The 26,102-nt window shown below is 39.6% G+C and overlaps 1 protein-coding gene across 1 annotated transcript in view; it reads right to left on the bottom strand.

Moving 5' to 3' along the window:
- The window catches only part of LOC117529566 (N-lysine methyltransferase KMT5A-A-like), a 31,972-nt gene extending 8,015 nt beyond the window's left edge, over nt 1-23,957 (bottom strand). Inside the window, exons 1-5 of the mRNA XM_034192388.1 lie at nt 23,707-23,957; nt 12,267-12,417; nt 7,568-7,829; nt 5,436-5,520; nt 20-79 (exon numbers count right to left, since the gene is read on the bottom strand). Of these exons, the coding sequence (XP_034048279.1) occupies nt 20-79; nt 5,436-5,520; nt 7,568-7,829; nt 12,267-12,417; nt 23,707-23,715 (567 nt within the window). The 5' untranslated portion in view covers nt 23,716-23,957. The remainder of the gene's footprint in view (nt 1-19; nt 80-5,435; nt 5,521-7,567; nt 7,830-12,266; nt 12,418-23,706) is intronic.
- Between the last annotated feature and the right edge of the window lie 2,145 nt (nt 23,958-26,102).

The raw sequence follows: 26,102 nt of genomic DNA, 5'->3' as shown, positions 1-26,102 counted from the left end.
AGCAGAAAACTGCACAGACCTCCATTCCTTCCTCTATTCCTTTAGTGATGAGATCATCTATGAGCTTCTTTTGTTCACACTGTTAATAAAACAAAGTGAAACAAGTACAGCATCAGTACAACTGGAAAGAAACAGAACTTAAATTCAACTTACTATACATCAGTCACTAAAAAATACAAAAAGTATGGTACAACTGTCTGATATGTACAGCAGGTAAAATAAGTATTGAACACATCACCATTTTCCTCAGTAAATATATTTCTAAAAAGTGTTAACATGAAATTTTTACCAGATGTTGGTAAGCCAAGTAATACAAAGATACAAAGAAATCAAACCATAGATTTCCACAAAGTAAGTTGTGTAATAAATGTGAAATGACACAGGAAAAAGTATTAAACACCTGAAGAAAGGTGCAAAAAGCCATTGAAAACCAAGACACCAGCTGAAATCGATCAGTAATTACAAAGCAGTCCTGCCCTTTGTCTGTGCAAGTTAATATCGGCTAGTTCAGTCCCAACTGATGGCCTATAAAAAGGTGTCATTACCAACATATTACACAAGAAACATCTCATGATGGGTAAAAGCAGAGCGCTCTCTCAAGATCTGTGCAACCTTATTGTTGCAAAACATGCTGATGTCATTGGTTACAGAAGGATTTCTAAACTTCTGAATATTCCAGTGAGCACACTTGGGACCATAATCTGAAAGTGGAAAGAAGATAATTTCACCATAAATTGGCCATGACCACGTGCTCCTCGCAGGATTTCTAACAGAAGACTGAAAAGAATCATCAAAAGAATTGTCCAAGAGCCAAGGACCACTTCAGAAAGACCTGGAAATAGCAAGTACAATTGTTTCAAAGAAAACAATAAGTGAGGCACTCAACCACTATGGCCTGTGTGCACACTCACCATGCAAGACTCCACTGCTGAAGAAAAAAACCTGCTGAAGCTCCTTTAAAGTTTCCTACACAACATTTAGACAAGCCTGTGAATTACTGGGAGAATATCCTGTTCACCCATCAGAGGGCTCGGGGCTCTCCACATGAAATTCTGCATGAAAGGCCGGAGCACCAGCATGGCCAACATCATGTACATCTGGATGCCAATTTCAATAAAATGTCTATTTTCATCACAAAACAACAAAAACAAACACAAATAACTCACCTGATTGTGTCCATTTCTTTGATTCTCGTTCATTAAATGTATTTCATGTAATTTAATTTCAAGTGGGCATTTAACCAACAATCTTCAAGAAAGGAGGTGGCTGATGCTTGACACTGAGCCCCCCGACAGGCAAGTACAGTATAGTCTGGACAGACGAGGTCAAAACTGAACTCTTTGGATGCCATAATACACACCATCCATGTGACTGCACATCATTCCAAACCCACCACACCAACAGTGAAGTTTGGAGGTGGAACATCACGGTGTGGGGCTGTTTATCAGGAGAGGACACTGTCAAACTTCATATAATTGAAGAATGAATGGAAAAATATACAGAGACATTCTGGGTAAAAATCTACCAAGATGATGGAGATGAAATGAGGGTGGACATTTCAGCAAGACAATGATCCCAAACACACAGACAAGGAAACTGTCTAAGTATCAGAGAATGAAAATAAAGCTCCAAGAATGGTGCAGCCAATCAGCTGACTGGAATCCAACAGAAAATCTATGGAAAGAACTAAAAGGTCAGAGTTCACAGAAGAGGTCCACAGATCCTTCAAGATTTGAAGACTGTGTGGAAGAATGGACCAAAATCACACCTGAGCAGTGCATGTGACTAGTTTCTACACACAGGAGGCATCTTGAAGCTTCATTACCAACAAACACTTTTATAGTAAGTAAGTAAGTAAACTTTATTTATATAGCGCTTTTCACAGACAGGGGTCACAAAGCGCTTTACAAGGTAAAACAATAAAAATATACAGTAAAACACTCAGTACTAAAAGATTATTGGCCATGAAAACCCTGTTTAAAAAGTAGAGTCTTTAGTTGCTTTTTGAACATCTCAACAGAGTCCAGGGATCGCAGGGACGGAGGGAGTTCGTTCCAGAGACGAGGCGCTATGGCTTTAAAAGATCAGTCTCCTCGAGTTTTAAAGGAGGTTCGAGGAACCATCAACAGGTTCTGACCTAAAGATCTGAGGCTGCGGGCTGAGGTGTAAGGCTGAATCAAGTCAGCAATGTAATCAGGAGCCTGACCATGTAGTGCTCTGAAAGTCAAAACCAAGATTTTAAAATTAATTCTGGAGGCAACAGGGAGCCAGTGGAGGGATTCCAAGATAGGCGTGATGTGGGCTCTCCTGTTGGTGCGGGTCAGAAGCCTCGCAGCAGAGTTCTGGACATACTACAACCGATTTATCTCCTTCTTACCCAGGCAAGTGAACAGGCTGTTGCAATAGTCCAACCGCGTGGAGACAAAGGCATGGATGATTTCCTCTAATTCTTTCTGTGACACCAATTGTTTAAGTTTGGCGATATTTCGCAGGTGAAAGAAGCAATTCTTCACAAGCTTGCTTGTGTGCTGAGCAAGAGACATTCCTTCATCAAAAATAACGCCAAGGTTTCTAAGGCTTGTTTTTGCCGTTAAGCCCAAGTCACCAAGGAGGCTCCTGATAACAGGAATAGCACTGTCAGGGGCAACAATAAGTGTCTCAGTTTTTTCAGAGTTCAGTTGCAGACGGTTTCCATTAAGCCACTTCTTCACCTGTGACAGGCAGTCAAATAAAGAGTTCAATTTGTGGACTTCTGAAATCTTAAAGGAACAGTACAGTTGTAAGTCGTCCGCAAACAGGTGGTAGGAAATATCCCTGAAGTCCTGAATCAACTGACCGAGGGGAAGGACATACAATTGAAACAGCAGTGGCCCCAAAACAGAACCTTGCGGGACACCATACTGTAAAGCAGCTGTTTTCGATAGTTTATGGCCAGCCAACACACTAAAGGTCCTCTCCTCCAAGTATGAGGCAAACCACTTCAACACGGACCCCAACAACCCTACCAGATCGCGCAGCCGGTTGACCATAATGCTATGGTCGACGGTGTCAAAGGCTGCACTAATACTTATACAAAGTATTAAATAAATATCAGTAAGCATGTTCAAGCTTTTTTCCCTTGTGTCATTCCATTTTATTACACGGTGTGTAGTGAGTGCCTTGCATGGCAGCACCCTGACATCAGGGTGTGAGTGTGTCTGTGTGAATGGGTGAATGTGAGGCATAATTGTGAAGCGCTTTGAGCATCTGATGCAGATGGGAAAGCACTAATGCAGTCCATTTATAATTTAACTTAATTTCTGTACTTATTTGTATCTATGGATTAATTGGGCTGTTACAACATCTTCTGAAAATGAAATGTCAATAGCACCTTCAGATAGATATATATATAAACACTGTGTCAACTAAATATTAGCAGGATCGTTTTTCACAGCTGAAATACCTTTTTTTTTTTCTTTTTTTTTTTTTTTTTTGTACTTTTTTAATCTCCTGGAATCTCCACTTTTTTGACCTGTGATGTAAGTCTCAGTGCAAAGCAGCAATTGTTCTTTTCTGTGCCATTGTTGTGTTTGTGACACCACCAGTGAATCAGGAGCGCTGTGCAAAATCCCACCAGCAGTTCAACAAAAAGGACTGCACAGCTTTCTGTGTGTGAGAACTTCATGTCCTGGGGCCTCATTTATCAATGTTGCAGACACCTTTTCCTTCACATCCAATGGAATGTGTGAAGGAAGCACGTGTCTTGACGCTGCGTGTACGTCAGATACAGTGACACGGAAATGAAAAGCAGTGACGTAATTTAACATGGAACAAAACAACCAGAGTCACAGTATTTCTTAACATTTCCATGTAACAGAACAGATGAGTCTTGACCGGCACAGATGATTACAACCCCTGGCAAAAATTATGGAATCACCGGCCTCAGAGGATGTACATTCAGTTGTTTAATTTTGTAGGAAAAAAAAGCAGATCACAGACATGACACAAAACTAAAGTCATTTCAAATGGCAACTTTCTGGCTTTAAGAAACACTATAAGAAATCAGGAAAAAAAAAATTGTGGCAGTCAGTAACGGTTACTTTTTTAGACCAAGCAGAGGGAAAAAAATATGGAATCACTCAATTCTGAGGAATAAATTATGGAATCACCCTGTAAATTTTCATCCCCAAAACTAACACCTGCATCATATCAGATCTGCTCGTTAGTCTGCATCTAAAAAGCAGTGAACACACCTTGGAGAGCTGTTACACCAAGTGGACTAACATGAATCATGGCTCCAACATGAGAGATGTTGAAACATCAAATTGAAACAAAGGAGAGGATTATCAAGCTCTTAAAAGAGGGTAAATCATCACGCAATCGTGGACTGTGGATGACTGGATGAAAGTCATATTCAGTGATGAATCTCGAATATGTATTGGGCAAGGTAATGATGCTGGAACTTTTGTTTGGTGCCGTTCCAATGAGATTTATAAAGATGACTGCCTGAAGAGAACATGTAAATTTCCACAGTCATTGATGATATGGGGCTGCATGTCAGGTAAAGGCACTGGGGAGATGGCTGTCATTACATCATCAATAAATGCACAAGTTTATGTTGATATTTTGGACACTTTTCTTATCCCATCAATTGAAAGGATGTTTGGGGATGATGAAATCATTTTTCAAGATGATAATGCATCTTGCCATAGAGCAAAAACTGTGAAAACATTCCTTGCAAAAAGACACATAGGGTCAATGTCATGGCCTGCAAATAGTCCGGATCTTAATCCAATTGAAAATCTTTGGTGGAAGTTGAAGAAAATGGTCCATGACAAGGCTCCAACCTGCAAAGCTGATCTGGCAACAGCAATCAGAGAAAGTTGGAGCCAGATTGATGAAGAGTACTGTTTGTCACTCATTAAGTCCATGCCTCAGAGACTGCAAGCTGTTATAAAAGCCAGAGGTGGTGCAACAAAATACTAGTGATGTGTTGGAGCGTTCTTTTGTTTTTCATGATTCCATCATTTTTTCCTCAGAATTGAGTGATTCCATATTTTTTTCCCTCTGCTTGGTCTAAAAAAGTAACCGTTACTGACTGCCACAATTTTTTTTTCCTGATTTCTTATAGTGTTTCTTAAAGCCAGAAAGTTGCCATTTGAAATGACTTTAGTTTTGTGTCATGTGTGTGATCTGCTGTTTTCTACAAAATTAAACAACTGAATGAATGTCCTCCGAGGACGGTGATTCCATAATTGTTGCCAGGGGTTGTATATGTAACTGATCAGTAGAATATGTATCTACGTGCATTCATAGTAAAATATGATGAGGGTCTAAAACCGGTTTGATGACAGCAGCCTATCCAATTAAATTCTAAAGTTATATCACTACTGTAAAACTACTTAGCTCCTTTAAAATGGATTTTATAGGACATAACAGAAGTAATTTCCTCCTACCTTCAGCTCTGTTTTACTTTTTCTTGAGCTTCGCCTTATTGGATAGTACTCTGTAATTTTTCGGTTTTGGTTTCCACCTGCTGCACTGTAGCGGGGAAAGAAAGAAAGAAGAGTGAAATAAGTCATGGTGCCATCTTGGGTTCAAAATAACGTTTGTTGTTAATCTATCTGCATGGAAATCCAGCTATTTTATTTATTCATTTGCTGAAAATGTCGGGTTTAGAGGCACAAATAGACGCAACATGGGCTTCAAGATGTACAGATTCCCTTCAGATCTGAACAGAAGAAACATTTGGGAAAATAAAGTCAGCTGCGTGGGATGGAAGCGACTTCATCATCAAAGCTTTGAGAAGTAAATTTATTGTTCAGTCCCATGTACAGTAAAACTCACCTAAACCGTCATCGTATAAACCAGATATTCACAGTCACCGGACAAAAAAGTCCCAAAGTTTCTGTATTGCTTTCCATGTAATAAACACCGTATATAATGGATTTTGTACAGCAGATTTTTCGCTCACATCAGATAAAATGTCTCGTCTAATCACAATGTATTTCCATTAAACCCCTCACATGTGGGACCGGAGACATTTCTGTGATTAAAAGCCCGAATGTTTATTTTTTTCACACCGTGCTCAGACTCGAACCCACAGCAGCCTGACGTGCACATTGCTGCTTTTACATTTTGATAATGGATCAAATACATTTGGCAGGAAAAAATTTTCAGAGGAAATTTTGACTCCGTACCGATTCAGGATTCCTGTAGATGTTCGGCGCCTCCTGAATATAACTAATCCGTTACATACATATGGCTCACACTGGATAAAATGTCCCATCTGATCGCAATGCATTTCCATTAAAAACCTTCAATAGTCTGGATGTGCACAGTAACAGAGGTACAAATTAAAATCCAGCTCCGACACTCGCCGATTTGTGGAAAGTGGGACCGGAGTCATTTCTGTGATTAAAAGTCCGACTGTTTATTTTACATACATATATACATATCCATGTCCCTGTTGGTGTACTGTTAACCCACTATTTTTCTTCAACGTTTAAGGTGACACACACACACACACACACACGAAAAGAGGACAGGCCTAACATGGCTCGCGGGGCACCAGTTAGCGACCCTGCTTAACATTTTGTCCTTTTTCTTAAATGACACTGTAGATTTAAAAGCGTATGTCTAATGTGAACAAGAATCATTGAAGGAGTTTTAACTCTTTAACAACACGGACAGAGTGTTAACCTAATCACTCGAACAGGAAGTGTTTTGTGAGTGTGCGTATCAGTGACTTTAGAATTTTGCACCCTCTGACTGATTTCCTGAAAAGGAGCTGCATGAAGAACCCAGCACCTCTCTGGAAAGTTGAATTTAAAGTGCCCGGTGCGGAGGAAAGGAAAGCGATGTGGCAAGATGAAAAATGCAAGTCTCTGACTGCCAATCTGTTTTGGGAACGTTGACATTAGCCTTCAAATACGAAGGTGAGGGTCACAGGTTTATAACGGAGTCAGTTGCATTACCGGAAACATTTTTTGTTTTCTTGTGAGAGGCAAAACAGCAAAGGTTGGGCATATGAAAAAGGGTTTGCTGGATGACTGGAAAGAATTTTTTTTTCTTATAGGCCCAACTGCTTTGGTTGAATGATCCAGAAACAATTGGAATAAACACCATTTTCTGACATTTTAAGGCTACTTTAAAACCACCAATAACACAAGTACACCTTTCAAAGAGTAAAAAAAAAAAAACAACAAAAAAAAAAACACCACTAACCCTCACCCCGAGAAAGTGTGTGGCCATAAATGATGGAAAAACATGTCTCAGTGTTGTTTTCGGTTCATTCAGTTTCCACGCTGCACACTCTCCTCTTAGAATGGCAGTGAAATCACTTCTAGATACTCTGCCATCATGTATCTAAGATGTTTACATTCTCATGACAATGCGCACGTAAACAGAAGAGGCAACATGGAGCCACTGAGGTCATGTTCGTATACCATGTGTCAACACAGTAACTGTCGTTTCACACTGCACTACACTAACTCTACAAATAATACTTTCATCTATTTGTAGTCAGAAACCACTGTAGTTTTGTTTACCCTTTAACTGCTGCAGTACTTCAGAAATGGATACGTACATTCTTCGTGTGGACTTCTTTCCTTTGACCTTGACTCGGGCTGCTCTCCTCTGGGGGGTGGGGGGTGTGGTGCTGTAAGACACGCCATTACTGAGGGGAAAAGACACCTCAGTGGGGGTGTGGAGGCAGTTCTGAGTTTGGTGGGGCTGCGGTGGAGACTGGTGTTCATCTGGCCAGCAGGGTGAAGATCGGCTGTAATTACCTTCTACCAAGTCAGTCTGGAAGTCTTTTGGTGTCGAGCTGATTGTGTTTGTTCTCCTTTCTGGTGAGAAGTAGCAAAGAAAGAAAAGTGAATTACAAATACACCAATGGTTCTGGTGGTTCAGTCAAATGGTGCATGACGAGCTCTCCTCACTGAACACTATGATTACAAACTCAGGATCTCACAATCAAGTTTGTTTGTTTTTGCCCCTGATTCCAATCACAGTCATTTTCAGAGACAGTCCAGATTTAATAGTTGTATTTTCCTGGATAAGGCACTTGCAAAGATCAAACTGAAAACACAAACTCAACCCAAAGTATATGCTGCTTGACAACTGAACACCTCAGTGATTAGTTCAGTGAAATTAAAAATGACCTTAAATCCCAACTGCTCCTTAATGTTTTTGCTTCTGATTCAGTATTGCAGTAATAAAACTGGGACACTGAGTTGTTACTCAGTGTCCCAGTACAAGGCCGTGACACTTGACTAAATGACATGGACCAAAGACTGGTGGCTGCAAATACACACACACACACACACACACACACACACACACACACACACACACACACACACACACCTTCAACCGCTTAGTCCAATTAAGGGTCGCGGGGGGCTGGAGCCTATCCCAGCAGTCAGAGCATGAAGCAGGGTTCACCCTTGACAGGACACCGGTCTGTCGCAGGGCCACATATAGACAAACACACACACACCTACAGACAATTTCAAAGTTTCTAATCCAGTCATCCCCAATTACACTGATCAACAACAACAAAAAGTGATTTCTTGCATGGACTTTGAGAACTGATTTAGGGTCACTTTGGGGAGCTGAATCTGAATCTGAGCTCAGGTTTCCTCTATCACATCATGTTTTTTGTAATCTGCATGGTCTGTATTGATAGATTACACAAACGTTGCTCATTCACTCACGAGTTTGATGCCACTAATCACACAAAAGCACCTTTAAAAGCAGAGTTTTGAAACCAGGTTCACCAAATGTGAACAAGAGCATTAATATGGTTTATGGTGCTGAAGACGGGTGAGACTGCAGCTTTTGCATCAATGCTTGATAACAGAAATATGTTTTCATATCTCAAAAATGTGATGTGATTGGCAAAAACTAGCATATATATATATATATATATATATATATATAAAATATAGAAAATATAGAAAATTTTACATGGCTTTGAGAATGTTGACCCCACTGTATTTTTCGAAATGAGAAGGTATACTGACCTTAGAGGTCACGAATTGTCCTTGGAAGTTAACAGATCTAGATAGAATGTGAGGAAAATTTCTTTAGTAACCGAGCAGTAAAGATTTGGAAGAGTTTGCCACCTGAAGTGGTTTTATCCTTGAGTATAGATATTTTTAAAGCAAATTATGATTTGTACTATAGTATAATGAATGCCACCAGAATGTAAAATTGTTAATAGCTGTTTTTATTATGTTATGTTATGATGTGTTTTATATACAATCATGTATACAAATATTTTACACAATAGAACGAATTATGAATTATAATTATGAATTATTAACACCAGATTCAGATTCAGTGCCCCCAAATGACCCAAAATCCATTGAAAAACTCCATGCACGACAAAATCATGTTGACCAGTGTTGTTGTTATCTGAAAAAAATTATTGGAAATATGTCTTCAAGGGGGATCTACCACAAAAAAAAAAAAAAAAAAAAAAAAAGAGGAAGGGGGGTTCCCCAACCCCTCAATTCTCCCACCCTCCCAACTACAGGCCTGTTAACAGAGGGAAAACACAGTCAAGATGATGAAAAACACCCAAGTACTGAGGTGGAAAGCATTGACTGTGTGGTAGGAGTGGTACCATACACATCAGAAACAGACTTTGTGACTTAAGCATAGCAGAGTGTAAGAACACTTATGAAAGACGTGCTGTCGTGTTGATGGTGAGCCAGCAGCACACACGGACAGAGTGCTGTGTGGGGATATAAACAGCTACAAAAATCAGGCACACACACGAATCATTCACATGTAGGGATGGGTATTGAGAACCGGTTCCTTTCGGGTATCGTTAAGAAATGATTCGATCCACCGACATCAATAAGCATTGTGCTTAACGATTCCCTTACCAAAAAGTAGTACATGCAAGTATGTTGCAAGTATACTTCCAGTTTACTTTTTATATACTTATCAGTACTATTTTTTGGTAAGGGTTCTGTTATCGGTCCTTCAGAGTGGCCGTTGTTTTGGCGGGTGTTTGTCAGGAAAATAATTTCTCTACATTGATTACAGACCCTGCAGCGGGTCCTTAATCAACTTTTCTGCAGCGCGGCTTTGCTTTGAACCTTGAACCAATCGAAGCAGTGGTTCGCAGATTGAAGCAATGCTTCGATCGATTGCTTCGTTTATTTCTTTCTTTCGCTTAATTTTCCCCCGCTAAAACCCTAAAGAACATACGTCTGTGAGTATTATTTACCTTTTCTATGTTAAACCGACCTGTTATGTTCTTCTGAAACAGTTGATAGATGTATAACTTAAAAACGGGAGCGATGCTAACGCGTTAGCATGTCTATGGCATTTTCAATGTTAAAAGTTAGCATTTATCAATTGCAGCTGTCATGTTCGGGTGCAATTGTTTTCAAATTGTAATATTCCTTAAATTTAGTTTTGCTTATATATTAATAATCTAATGATTATTATATACAATTTCAGAGAAAGAGACAAAAAGAACCTGAATAGAAACACAACAGAAAATATATAATAGCAACTAACAATGAACATGCATAAATAAATAAATACATACAGAAATAAATAAGTGTTTCCTGTGAACACCTAGTGACTCTCACACCTCCATTTCATGCCTGTCTGATTGAAGTTTAATGACAGTTTGTTTCGGTCAAACCATATTTTCAGTTTGTTAATTTCTTTAGTGATTTCCTCCAGAACTATCTGCCAAACTAGAAAACTGCTGCATCCTAGTAAGAGCAGAATACTACTGGAATGAATTTGAATAAGGAAAGTTGTATTTTTTTTTTCTCACCTAAATGGATACTCCAGTTTATTGTCTGGAATAGTCCCAGATTGCATTTCAGAGCTTCTAGAATTCAAACATTTTCATGCAGGTGGTGTTGGAGGGTAATTTTGGGTTTCAGCTTTTTGTGTTTTTCACCACTTTCATCCCTGAATATGAGTTGTGATTCACTTTTGTGCGGATTAAAGTTACTAACTGGGACTGCTGTCTCGGTGCGAGAAAGAAACAAGAATCGTCCTCCGTTCTGTTCACACAGCTCCAAACATTGCACGGCTCTCTGACAAGTCAAGATAGAACGATAGAATCCAGTCTGAATTAATAACATCAAAGCGAAACACCGTTTTGTTTATTTTTATTTATGTCCAGAGATCAAGCATACAGTGACTAATTTCATATTTATTTACTTTAAGACTCAAGGAAATACATAGAAAACCTGTAAAGCCTACTTTTAGTACAAAATTCACGAGGTATCGGTAAGGGAATCGATAAGGAATCGGATCGATAAGCAGAATCGATAATGGCATCGATAACAATAAAATCTTATCAATACCCATCCCTATTCACATGTGTATATTATCAGCGTATGTGCGAGTGGAAACCATCCTCACAAGTGTTTCTGCTTCGAGCGAGCACAGAGGAGAAGCTTAAAACAGATCTGCACCCACACAGCTGAAGTTCCACAAGTACGAGGCCATGACAGGCGCTCTCTCAATCAACAGCTCGACTGACAACTGCACAGCCCACACACCAGCTAAATATTTCGTGTTAGAAAAGCTAACATCAGCACTTCTAACAAATTATATTTAGCTGCTTGTCACACTTTTGTAGTGTATACAGTTAGTGAAAGCAATGATCTCAGGCAATTATTAAAATGTGTTCTGACAGGTCATATTTTCACTCAGACTCACCTGCTCTGACATACTGTCTGTGGACACAGCTGCTCTCTGTCTGTGTGTTCATTACCACCAGCAATTAAAAGAATCAGCCAATCAGAATGTCATGGTCAGCATTGAAGGCGACCAATGAAACAAGTGGAGACATCAGCCACCGTCCAATCCACTCCCACCTTCTCAGTCTCAGGAGTCCAAGACGACCAGCACATGTGGGCTCTGCAGTGGTGGATACCAAAGCAGGAGGATACTGGTTCAAGACCACACGTGCCCATTCTCCATGTAATGTGGAGTTGTGTCAGGAAGGGCATCCGGTGTAAAACCTGTGCTAAATCAACTTGCAGATCCATAATGGATCCGCTGTGGCGGCACAGAGTGGAAAAAGTTAGAAGCTGGAAAAAACTTACTAGTGTTGGCTACAGCTCAGTTGGGACATCACTTATGTGACAGATTCAGGTATCGGGCCTGACACCGTTCACAGCCATCAGATTGTCACATCCCCATTACAAACCACATTGAAACACAAAGACAATTATCTGCTATCTGAAGGCTTGTTTAAACACTTCCTTTGAAGCTCAAGCAGCAGAGACACTCACCCTCTTCCTGCCTCTCAACATCGTTCTGCTGGGGGCATTTTGTAGAACAGGTTTCCTCTTTTTCCACTTTGCCAGTTTTTTCATTGTGATGAAGTGATAAGGACTTGGTGCAGTTTAAGGCGCTGACTGAACAGCCATTGTGCACAATTTCCTGTAAATGGATATAGAAAGTCTAGTTCATTTATGAAGTCCCACATGACCTGAAAGCTGAACAGGCATTCAACATGTAGTGAGCAGTATTTTGAATAATGACAGTTGTAAAGAGACATCTAACAAATGACAACAGAAATAATTTCATGAACAAATCAGCAATGTTGGAAGGGCATAGACTGTGTGTGTGTGTGTGTGTATGTATATATATATATATATATATATATATATATATATATATATATATATATATATATATATATATATATACACACATACATACACACACACACAACCCTTGGCAAAAATTATGGAATCACCGGCCTCGGAGGATGTTCATTCAGTTGTTTAATTTTGTAGAAAAAAAAGCAGATCACAGACATGACACAAAGCTAAAGTCATTTCAAATGGCAACTTTCTGGCTTTAAGAAACACTATAAGAAATCAAGAAAAAAAGATTGTGGCAGTCAGTAACGGTTACTTTTTTAGACCAAGCAGAGGAAAAAAATATGGAATCACTCAATTCTGAGGAAAAAATTATGGAATCACCCTGTAAATTTTCATCCCCAAAACTAACACCTGCATCGTATCAGATCTGCTCGTTAGTCTGCATCTAAAAAGGAGTGAACACACCTTGGAGAGCTGTTACACCAAGTGGACTGACATGAATCATGGCTCCAACACGAGAGATGTCAATTGAAACAAAGGAGAGGATTATCAAACTCTTAAAAGAGGGTAAATCATCACGCAATGTTGCAAAAGATGTTGGTTGTTCACAGTCAGCTGTGTCTAAACTCTGGACCAAATACAAACAACATGGGAAGGTTGTTAAAGGCAAACATACTGGTAGACCAAGGAAGACATCAAAGCGTCAAGACAGAAAACTTAAAGCAATATGTCTCAAAAATCGAAAAATGTACAACAAAACAAATGAGGAACGAATGGGAGGAAACTGGAGTCAACGTCTGTGACCGAACTGTAAGAAACCACCTAAAGGAAATGGGATTTACATACAGAAAAGCTAAACGAAAGGCATCATTAACACCTAAACAGAAAAAAAAACAAGGTTACAATGGGCTAAGGAAAAGCAATTGTGGACTGTGGATGACTGGATGAAAGTCATATTCAGTGATGAATCTCAAATCTGCATTGGGCAAGGTGATGACGCTGGAACTTTTGTTTGGTGCCTTTCCAATGAGATTTATAAAGATGACTGCCTGAAGAGAACATGTAAATTTCCACAGTCATTGATGATATGGAGCAGCACGTCAGGTAAAGGCACTGGGGAGATGGCTGTCATTACATCATCAATAAATGCACAAGTTTATGTTGATATTTTGGACAATTGAAAGGATGTTTGGGGATGATGAAATCATTTTTCAAGATGATAATGCATCTTGCCATAGAGCAAAAACTGCAAAAACATTCCTTGCAAAAAGACACATAGGGTCAATGTCAATGAGCAGATCTGATTTGATGCAGGTGTTAATTTGGGGGATGAAAATTTACAGGGTGATTCCATAATTTTTTCCTCAGAATTGAGTGATTCCATATTTTTTTCCTCTGCTTGGTCTAAAAAAGTAACCGTTACTGACTGCCACAATCTTTTTTTCTTGATTTCTTAGTGTTTCTTAAAGCCAGAAAGTTGCCATTTGAAATGACTTTAGTTTTGTGTCATGTCTGTGATCTGCTTTTTTTCTACAAAATTAAACAACTGAATGAACATCCTCTGAGGCTGGTGATTCCATAATTTTTGCCAGGGGTTGTATATATATATATAGTGATGCCTAAAGTTACTTCTCCAAGTCACTGTGCATTACTATTATTTTTGCATTGTGGGTCGATAGCAGCATTAAACTTGGTCTGTGGGCAGGGGGTCGGGGTTCAACTGAACTGCCCACTTTAAGCGAGCTGTGAGCTTTTCATCCGCGGTTTTCTGCAACAGCTACGACTCGTCCTCACCTCTTACAACACACCTGCACTGAGCTTTACAAAGACTTTTATGCTTTTTTTTCTCCGAGCCGCTCCGTATCTGCTGCTAAAAACAGCTGATCCTCCGTGACGCATCAACAACTTAACACTATTTTCCACTCAAATGCACCTAAACTCTCTTTCTGAGGACCACATGATGTGAAAACGCAATAAAACTTTCTTACCTGTAAATCTGGTCATGTTTCTGCATAAATAAATGTTATCCATTCTTTGTGCTCAAACGCCAAAGCAGGGGCGAATCCAGATGGAATGGGGGAGTGGGGCAGGGATGTGCCCCCCCACAACACCCCTAGATTAAAGGTCCAGTTTTGAAGCCTTTTTTTACTACAACTACTAATACTACTTAAAATAATAATAATTTCGACAAGTAAAATGTTTAGAGAGAATTTAAATGTTAGAAAAATGTTAGAATGAATTTAATAGTTACATTTATAAACAATGTAGGTTAGAAATTGCAAGTTTTACTGTTACAGTGCTGTCAACAGTTAAATATGAGGTCAAGAAAGAGGTCTTTATTTTACTTTTTATAAAACAAGTATTTATTTTCATTGAAGCCAAGAAAGGGTGACTATAAAGTGAGTTTTGGCAAAACAAGTATCATTGTCATGTTGAGGTGGCAGAGGGTTGTTGTCGACAGCTGATGAAAGTAACTAAAAAAGTAACTAGTAACCTAACTTAGTTACTTTTCCAATTGAGTAATCAATCAATCAATCAATCAACTTTTTTCTTGTATAGCGCCAAATCACAACAAACAGTTGCCCCAAGGAGCTCCACATTGCAAGGCAAGGCCATACAATAATTATGAAACACAGTCTACGTCTAAAGCAACATAACCAAGGGATGGTCCAGGGTCACCCGATCCAGCCCTAACTATAAGCCTTAGCGAAAAGGAAAGTTTTAAGCCTAATCTTAAAAGTAGAGAGGGTGTCTGTCTCCCTGATCTGAATTGGGAGCTGGTTCCACAGGAGAGGAGCCTGAAAGCTGAAGGCTCTGCCTCCCATTCTACTCTTACAAACCCTAGGAACTACAAGTAAGCCCGCAGTCTGAGAGCGAAGCGCTCTAATGGGGTAATATGGTACTATGAGGTCCCTAAGATAAGATGGGACCTGATTATTCAAAACCTTATAAGTAAGAAGAAGAATTTTAAATTCTATTCTAGCATTAACAGGAAGCCAATGAAGGGAGGCCAACACGGGTGAGATATGCTCTCTCCTGCTAGTCCCCGTCAGTACTCTAGCTGCAGCATTCTGAACCAACTGAAGGCTTTTTAGGGAACTTTTAGGACAACCTGATAATAATGAATTACAATAGTCCAGCCTAGAGGAAACAAATGCATGAATTAGTTTTTCAGCATCACTCTGAGACAAGACCTTTCTGATTTTAGAGATATTGCGTAAATGCAAAAAGGCAGTCCTACATATTTGTTTAATATGCGCTTTGAATGACATATCCTGATCAAAAATAACTCCAAGATTTCTCACAGTATTACTAGAGATCAGGGAAATGCCATCCAGAGTAACGATCTGGTTAGACACCATGCTTCTAAGATTTGTGGGGCCAAGTACAATAACTTCAGTTTTATCTGAGTTTAAAAGCAGGAAATTAGAGGTCATCCATGTCTTTATGTCTGTAAGACAATCCTGCAGTTTAGCTAATTGGTGCGTATCCTCTGGCTTCATGGATAGATAAAGCTGGGTATCATCTGCGTAACAATGAAAATTTAAGCAATACCGTCTAATAATACTGCCCAAGGGAAGCATGTATAAAGTGAATAAAATTGGTCCTAGCACAGAACCTTGTGGAACTCCATAATTAACTTTAGTCTGTGAAGAAGATTCCCCATTTACATGAACAAACTGTAATCTATTAGACAAATATGATTCAAACCACCGCAGCGCAATGCCTTTAATACCTATGACATGCTCTAATCTCTGTAATAAAATTTTATGGTCAACAGTATCAAAAGCAGCACTGAGGTCCAACAGAACAAGCACAGAGATAAGTCCACTGTCCGAAGCCATAAGAAGATCATTTGTAACCTTCACTAATGCTGTTTCTGTACTATGATGAATTCTAAAACCTGACTGAAACTCTTCAAATAGACCATTCCTCTGCAGGTGATCAGTTAGCTGTTTTACAACTACCCTCTCAAGAATCTTTGAGAGAAAAGGAAGGTTGGAGATTGGCCTATAATTAGCTAAGATAGCTGGGTCAAGTGATGGCTTTTTAAGTAATGGTTTAATTACTGCCACCTTAAAGGCCTGTGGTACATAACCAACTAACAAAGATAGATTGATCATATTTAAGATTGAAGCATTAAATAATGGTAGGACTTCCTTGAGCAGCCTGGCAGGAATGGGGTCTAATAAGCATGTTGATGGTTTGGATGAAGTAACTAATGAAAATAACTCAGACAGAACAATCGGAGAGAAAGAGTCTAACCAAATACCGGCATCACTGAAAGCAGCCAAAGATAACGATACATCTTTGGGATGGTTATGAGTAATTTTTTCTCTAATAGTCAAAATTTTGTTAGCAAAGAAAGTCATGAAGTCATTACTAGTTAAAGTTAATGGAATACTCAGCTCAATAGAGCTCTGACTCTGTCAGCCTGGCTACAGTGCTGAAAAGAAACCTGGGGTTGTTCTTATTTTCTTCAATTAGTGATGAGTAGAAAGATGTCCTAGCTTCACGAAGGGCTTTCTTATAGAGCAACAAACTCTTTTTCCAGGCTAAGTGAAGATCTTCTAAATTAGTGAGACGCCATTTCCTCTCCAACTTACGGGTTATCTGCTTTAAGCTACGAGTTTGTGAGTTATACCACGGAGTCAGACACTTCTGATTTAAAGCTCTCTTTTTCAGAGGAGCTACAGCATCCAAAGTTGTCTTCAATGAGGATGTAAAACTATTGACAAGATACTCTAACTCCCTTACAGAGTTTAGGTAGCTACTCTGCTCTGTGTTGGTATATGACATTAGAGAACATAAAGAAGGAATCATATCCTTAAACCTAGTTACAGCGCTTTCTGAAAGACTTCTAGTGTAATGAAACTTATTCCCCACTGCAGGGTAGTCCATCAGGGTAAATGTAAATGTTATTAAAAAATGATCAGACAAAAGGGAGTTTTCAGGGAATACTGTTAAGTCTTCTATTTCCATACCATAAGTCAGAACAAGATCTAAAATATGATTAAAGTGGTGGGTGGACTCATTTACTTTTTGAGCAAAGCCGATAGAGTCTAATAATAGATTAAATGCAGTGTTGAGGCTGTCATTCTCAGCATCTGTGTGGATGTTAAAATCGCCCACTATAATTATCTTATCTGAGCTAAGCACTAAGTCAGACAAAAGGTCTGAAAATTCACAGAGAAACTCACAGTAACGACCAGGTGGACGATAGATAATAACAAATAAAACTGGTTTTTGGGACTTCCAATTTGGATGGACAAGACTAAGAGACAAGCTTTCAAATGAATTAAAGCTCTGTCTAGGTTTTTGATTAATTAATAAGCTGGAATGGAAGATTGCTGCTAATCCTCCGCCCCGGCCCGTGCTACGAGCATTCTGACAGTTAGTGTGACTCGGGGGTGTTGACTCATTTAAACTAACATATTCATCCTGCTGTAACCAAGTTTCTGTTAGGCAGAATAAATCAATACGTTGATCAATTATTATATCATTTACCAACAGGGACTTAGAAGAAAGAGACCTAATGTTTAATAGACCACATTTAACTGTTTTAGTCTGTGGTGCAATTGAAGGTGCTATATTATTTTTTCTTTTTGAATTTTTATGCTTAAATAGATTTTTGCTAGTTATTGGTGGTCTGGGTTACTTTACTCTAATCAGTAAAGTAACTAGTAGTAATCAGTAATTGGATTACTTTTTCAAAGTAACTGTGGCAACACTGTATATATATATATGGATCAATGAGCACAAAAATGGAGAATTGGTGGAGTATAAACTTCTTTCTCCACCAGAGTACAAGCAAGTGATATTAAATGTTAATGATAAGATATTGTCTGAGAATATGAGAGATACAAAGTGAACAGACTTCAAAGTGCAGTAGAGCCATTATTCTGTGCTTCGCAATTGTGAATCTCGTGCCGTCTCACGGCCCGTGACTCATGCGAGAGGTCGGTTTCAGCAGAGTTCCGATTCAGGGCACAATGTAAACACACCTCGTGAAGTCTGGACAAGACAACATGGACAACAAGCAGAAGTTCATCACAGTTGCTACTCTTCTCTAGATAACCCTCTCAACTTGGGAGAACATGTCATCATCATAATTGCTCGTGAATTCACTGAATCGGCGCACATCCACATCTTCGCTAGCCACTGTTTACATGGCAATGAAATGCTGCGTGCATTCTGAGAAGCACAGGGGGATTATGGGAAATGTTAAGGTACTGAATGTAACACAGAAAAAGTCCTATAGTTCAATGTGGGCAAGATGAAACCTTGCAGCACCTCTTGTTAGAATGTCAGTGTACCAAAGAACTGAGATCCAAAATGACCTCTCTGGGTTTTAATGTACACAAGCAGCTGATCTGCTCTGTGTTAGCCTGATCCCATCAGATCTCAGAAGCTAAGCAGTGCGGGACCTGGTTAGTACTTGGATGGGAAACCTCTCTGGAACACCCACGGCTGTGTGTGTTTCTCCAGGTAACACTGGAGTTGCTTCAGGAAGGGCATCCGGCATAAAACCTGTGCCAAATATCAATGCGGCTCTGGTTGTATCCGCTGTGGCGGCCCTGAACACAAAACGGGAGCAGCCGAATGGACAACCAAACTGATGAGAAATCTTTTTGTATGGTGTCTAAAGGCCCTGTCACACCTTCACGACTTAGCCAGCGCATGCTGACAGCTCTGTTTCCACTGAGTGATTCGGACCAGTGCTGCACGGTATTATACGTGTTGTTAACGGTTAAGTATGACTTGGTATGTGTTTCCACGCAGGCAGAACCTTAGGTTTTGCAGGTGGAACACTTAAATACTGATGAACACGGCATCAAGCTTGCGCACGGTGTGGTGCAGCCTCACCACGCCACCTGCTGGCAAAACTGAGTAATTGTAACATTATTTATTTATTTTTGTGGATCATGGGATCATTTCATCATGTACAGACAGAATCGACTGATTCCTGTGGTAAATGAGATGTTAATGAATGAATGAGGTGCTGTGAGTCTTTTAACTTGTGGTGCAAAGACCGAGGCCCGGCCGAGGAGAGGCTCGAGTCAGCGCCCACAGACACCCAACCTACGGATTAACCTGTAGCAGATCGTGCCAGTCCCGGATTGGCTTGGCCACACCAGGCACTGCAACTCAATGATCTGATGGATGATCTCTGGTGCAGAAACCATGATCTGAAGGAGCAACTGTGGCGCAAACTGCTGGTGTCACAGAGGGACGTTTCTTCAGCCACGACAAGGAATTTAATTATTTTCAGAAGTCATTTTTGAAAATCAGGAGGCTTTATGTGGATATGTTTTCAGACTGTGATGATGAATTGCACTGAAACAAACGGGTAAAACTTTGTACTTACTCCATGTGTGAATGTTTTAAATATTACTGTTTGCATGAGGACTGCAGCTTTCAGCCAATCAATGGCCAGAATTAAATGACGTATTTCGACATGAGTAAATTACAAGAAACGTGTGTCAACAACTGCATAACTAACTTACAACTTATGTCCTGCATGTGCTGGACATGAGTCATACACTGGCATGTGTTGAAAATTTTCAACAAGCCCAAAATGATTTGAGGTGCTCGGCATATTACGATGTATATAAATCGTCAAGATTTGACAGGGCCTTAAGGAAAAACGATACCAGAATACAAGAGAAAACTATTTATCCATCCTATTTATATCAATTGTCCATTACTAGTGGGTAAGTATTTTGAAGATTTTTGTGTGTTTGCAATTCATACTACATCCATGCATTGGAACAGAAATAGTTACCTGATTTGTACATCATTACCGTTCACTCCATGTGACCCTGGGGTTTCTACAGCAGAACCACATTATATATTTTGCAACTGTACTATTATGAGTAGCAGCATCATTTATGTTTAAATATTACTGAATGTAAGATAAGCATAAAAATGTCAAAAATGAGGGTGTATGATATGTTTGTTATTGAAATTTGCACAATTAAATTGTACCACGGGAAAACATGAAAAATGGTAGTGTTCATAGCCCCATTAGTATGATCCCCCCACCCCCTCCTATCCCCCATCAACACCCCCACACCAGCTCCTGTTCACGCCACTCCTTTCCCCTTCTGCGGGGGCGGTGCAGTTTTAGCTGCAGCCCCCGTTCTTCCCCCCAAGTTGACGGCGGCGCATCTCAGGGTTGCTGCGTGACCTTCACCCACTTGCCTCAATTCGGATAACGGACTTCTTCAAACTTAGTGCACATAAACAATGTCAAATGTGTATGTGTTGTCTTTAATTCTGATGTGTGCCATTATTACGGTAAACAAGTAAAAATTGTGGACGAATTGCTGTCTGAGGTAACTGGAGTGTAAACATAATTTCTCCACTGTGAGATTAATAAAGTATATCTCTACCTGCATATTGCTCTTGCAGCCAGTCTGCTCTGTGTCAGCCTGATCCCATCAGATCTCACAAGATAAGCAGTGCAGGATCTGGTTAGTACTTGGATGGGAGACCTCTTTGGAACACCAGCAGCTGTGTGCATTTCTCCAGGCAAACCTGGGGTTGCGTCAGGATAGGCATCCGGCGTAAAACTTGTGCCAATTACCAATACGGATCTGGCTGTATCCGCTGTGGTGACCCCGAACAGAACCGGGAGCAGCCGAATGGAAAACAACAACCTGCATATTGTTTTTATTATGCTACAATTAAATGGTGTCAATTAACTGTGTCACTGCAGTTTATTTTTTATACTGTTTAACACGTTTGTTGAGGTTTATTTGTCACTACACTTATCTGTAGTGTCAGTAGGCCCCTGGGGGGTCAGGTTACAAATTCTGCTGTAAAATTTGCCAATAAAAAGATAAAAAAAACAAAACAAACAAACAACAACAACAAAAAACAGGTGTTTGCCTAAGATGCTGGGTCTGGGTCACATAATAAAGCACAAATCATTTATTGAAGATAGATGATTTTTTTTTCCTTTGAGTGTAACACGTAGTTACAGAATAGTGGATTTTAGCCAACCGGTTTACAAAAGCCTACACAACACCTGAGTCTATTTTGGCCTACACAACACCTAGTCTATGCAGGCATTAAACAGTGTAGGAGCCAGATCACACCCTTGACGAACAGTTTTCAAAAACTCAGAGCATCTGCCTCAGCTCTATATGGTACCCAGAGTATCTGTGTGTAGGCTGGCTACGATGTCCTGTAAGTTCTTCGGGGTCCCACAAAGTCTGTAGATGTCCCACAGTGCAGCCTGATCAACTGAATCAAACAAACACTTTGTGAAAAACATTAGGAATGTTAGGACTCATTTATGAGCCAACTAGATTTCTGAGCACTCTAAATTACTGGCCTCCCGAAATTTTAACAATTTAAAATGTTTCAAAATAAATGCAAATGAAACAATTTTGTATGAGAAAGTTTAATTAATTTAATGTCGAGTTAAAGTTAACCGACAATAAAATGCTCTCATATTGTGTCTTGTAAATCACTTGAGGAGTTATCTATCTGGTTACAAAAACAGTGTTTTTAGTTTTATAAGTGTTTATTTCACACTAACTTGTACAACGCTCAATTCCAATGAAGTTGGGATGTTGGGTAAAACGTAACTAATATCAGAATATAATGATTTTCAAATCCTCTTCAACCTATATTCAATTGAATACACCACAAAGACAAGATATTTAATGTTCAAACTGATAGACTTTATTGTTTTTGTGCAAATATTTGCTCATTTTGAAATGGATGCCTGCAACACGTTTAAAAAAAAGCTGGAACAGTGGTATGTTTACCACTGTGTTACATCACCTTTCCTTCTAACAACACTCAATAAGCGTTTGGGAACTGAGGACACTAATTGTGAGTGTCATGATTGGGCATAAAAGGACCATCCCAAAAAATCTCAGCCGTTCACAAGCAAAGATGGGGTGAGGATCACCACTTTGTGAACAACTACAGGAAAAAATAGTCCAGCAGTTTAAGAACAATGTTTCTCAACATTCAATTACAAGGAATTTTGGAATTCCATCATCTACAGTCCATAATATAATCAGAAGATTCAGAGAATCAGGAGAACTTTCTACACATAAGCGGCAAGGCCAAAAACCAACACTGAATGCCCGCTTATTGAGTGTTGTTAGAAGGAAAGACAAAGGACAGGAAGGAGAGGAACAGTAGTAGCCAGTAAACCAGTACTGATCCGTATGTCCCTGTGCTTCTTACCCTGTGTGCTGCTATACAATGCTGCTGGAACCTCGATTTCCCTGAGGGAGTCTTCCCAAAGCAGCAATAAAGTTCTGTCTAATCTAATTGAGAGTGAGACCTGGACAATTATAAAGTTTCCAATTCACCTAATCTGCATGTCTTTGGATGTGGGACGAAGCCAGAGCACCCGGAGGAAACCCATGCAAACATGGGGAGAACAGGCAAACTCCACACAGAAAGACCACAGGTGGGAATCGATCCCATGACCTTCTTGCTGTGAGGCAACAGTGCTAACCACTACACCACCATGCAGCCGTTGCATCTATGGCTTCTTGTAACTTATAGCTAATGTGACCACAGCATCACACCTTTGGTATGAGCTGCCACTGTACTTGACTAATCATTCAGCAGGGGGCGCTCAGGAGCCACTCCTCTCACAGCTGACTTATCAACAGTCACTATGTTCTTCACACAGAGCCCCATTAAACATCGATAAAAGACCAGAAGATTTTATCTTACGGTTGATCAAAGGGAAGGACTCATAAACCATGTGGTGTGGGTGACGCCCCCTACCGGCCCCACTATCCCACATCAACTGCCGTCAGAGAGGCCCAGTGTCTAAACCCACTCAGGATAAAACTAAGCTCATCTGCACCCACTACATTTTGACAAATCAACCACCAAACACCAACTAAAGTGGACTTTTTTTGGTGCCGGATAACATAAAATCATGAGTCGTCCGCTAGCAGACATGTTGTTAATTAGCTCCTGTGTTAGCACAGCTGGAACTACACGCGCACACAAACCCTCAAACTCCACAACGTCAAAATCTTTTATCAGCTTCAACACAACTCCGCCGCTTCAAACCTGAAACAGACCGACTGTCACGTTCGCCGAGCAACTTTTTATTATTGTGTCGCTAACTTACCCCGTTCATGTCCGACTTGTTTTCGTGGCTTCTGACTGAGCTCGAGCTTTTTGTTTCGAGGGAAAACACGGCAAATTCCCAGCCAGTTCTAAGATGAACCCAGTTCTGCTCACTCAGCAGTGTCCCCTCCACCCACCGGCCTTTCCACGCGGCGTCACATTAACTGTGAATCCTTCTGTTGTGTGTTTAAAGTACAAACAGCTCAACCGATCCAGTCGCCGCTGCCCCCTCCGCCATGTTTAAATATACAAAGAAAGAGCAGGCGGACACTGTCGCCCTCTGCAGGTAGACAGGTAGAATTACAGGTGAGTGAGAGATTTGAGCCCACTCTGTTATAGTGTGAAATCAGCTCTGTCGTCTTGTCAAATCAGGTTTTTCCACTCCAATAAGGCTCATTCACAGCATGATACAGATATTTTACACTGTGATAGAGTTTGTCTGGCTCTATTTGGACTGGGACCTGGTGTGGTTCTGGTACCGGCAGTTTATTTTGCTCTGCAACATTTCCTGTATATATGTATAACATTTATAGGATAGTCCATTTCTACACCGAAAGCACAATTTTCACTATTATTTCAATCCCATATCTTCTGTTTACACATTTATTGACTGTAGAATAATGTTAACTGTATATTCTTAATTTTTATTTATTTATTTTTTTAGTCTATGTGACACTTGCTTTGACAATGTAAACGACATATATTTCCCATGTCAATAAACCTCCACTAAAATTGAAATTGAGAATGAGAGAGAGAGAGAGAATATATCACGTCAAGGCACCATACAGGAGAAGATCTCAACCATACCAAATGAGCAAGCACACTGATCATAGGAAGAAACCTTAAGCAGACCAGACGCAGTGGGGTGACCATCTGCTATGGTCATTGTAACAAAACAAAAAGCACAATGCAAGATAGACAGAACATGCAATGATTGAAATGTTGCATGTAAACAATCAGATGTGCTCAGGTGTTGAGATATTTGAAATGACAGTGAGCTGTAGATTACAGTTCAAGTGAATTAGACTCCACTGCCAAGTAAATGGCTGTAGGGATGCCAGACCAGTCAATGAGGCAAAAGATTAACACCATCCCAGATGTACTTCCAACCCCTCCCTGAGATATCCATCCATATCATCCAGCAATATGAGTTGCCAAACTCAAATGTTCCAATGTCAGCCGCATGCTACTCAGTGACTGTCTCCAACCACTCATGCACAAAGAGTCAGGAGTTCATCTCACAACCACCCAAAATCAATTTGCATTCTGTTAATGGACCATTAATTTCTTAACAACTAACCTAATGGAATACCTTTAATTTAATCTAACACATTTTAAATTAAAGGTACGGTGCATCTGGAAAGTATTCACAGCACTTTACTTTTTAAATTTGCAAAAATCTAAAATTTACCCTTTTTTCACATTGTCATTATGGGATGTTGTGTGTAGAATTTTGAGGGGGGGATTAATTTAATCCATTTTGGAATCAGGCTGCAACATAAAATGTGGAAAAGGTGAAGTGCTGTGAATACTTTCTAGAAGCACTATAAATGTGAAGTTTTTTTGTTGGGTTTTCCTTAAATTATTTGAATAACTGAACTTGATATTCACAGAATAGCAGAAAGACTTTCAGTAATGTATCTGTTCAGTGTATCTTACAATCTCCATTTTGCAGTTTCTTATGGAGTAGTGACTATTTGCTACATCAAAAATGTCACAAAGTACCTTTAACTGAACATAATGATTTTTTGTCTTTTGATTTTTTAAAAATGTACATATTCTGTTTATGTGTGTGTGTGTGTGTGTGCGTGTGTGTGTGTATGTGTGTGTGTGTGTGTGTTGTTGTTGTTGTTGTTGGCTTTATTTTTAATATTTCTTTTTTCTAACCCCACATTTATTTGAAGTGCTTCTTTGTCATGTTTTTCTTCTTTTGATTATATTTTGTTGTCACTTTGATTTTTTTTTATATTTTACTCCCCACCCCACCCCCCACACACACAAGTTCGAATGATTGTGATATGAGGTTGGGAACACAATAAAAAAAAATAAATAAAAAAATCAGTTATTATCACTTAAATGAGAATAAATTTAACAGTTTATCCGAGATGAGGCATTTATCAAGCTTAAATATACTCGTATCTCACTGATAAAAAAAAAAAATTATGGACGAAAATATCGCAGAAACAAGATCGATGTCCGCTTTAGTGTTTTTATTTCATTTCTTTTTTATTATTTTTATTTTTAATCTATATGTTTTTGACACACTGCTGGGATAGGCTCCAGCCTCCCGAGACCCTTGATTGGACTAAGCGGTTGACGATATGTGTGTGTGTGTGTGTGTGTGTGTGTGTGTGTGTGTGTGTGTGTGTGTGTGTGTGTGTGTGTGTGTGTGTGTGT

This window comes from Thalassophryne amazonica, chromosome 17, assembly GCF_902500255.1.
Source record: "Thalassophryne amazonica chromosome 17, fThaAma1.1, whole genome shotgun sequence".
NCBI classification, from domain to species: Eukaryota; Metazoa; Chordata; class Actinopteri; order Batrachoidiformes; family Batrachoididae; genus Thalassophryne; species Thalassophryne amazonica.
The sequence above is the reverse complement of the archived record's forward strand: the minus strand, read 5'-3'. Positions and strand labels throughout refer to the sequence as shown.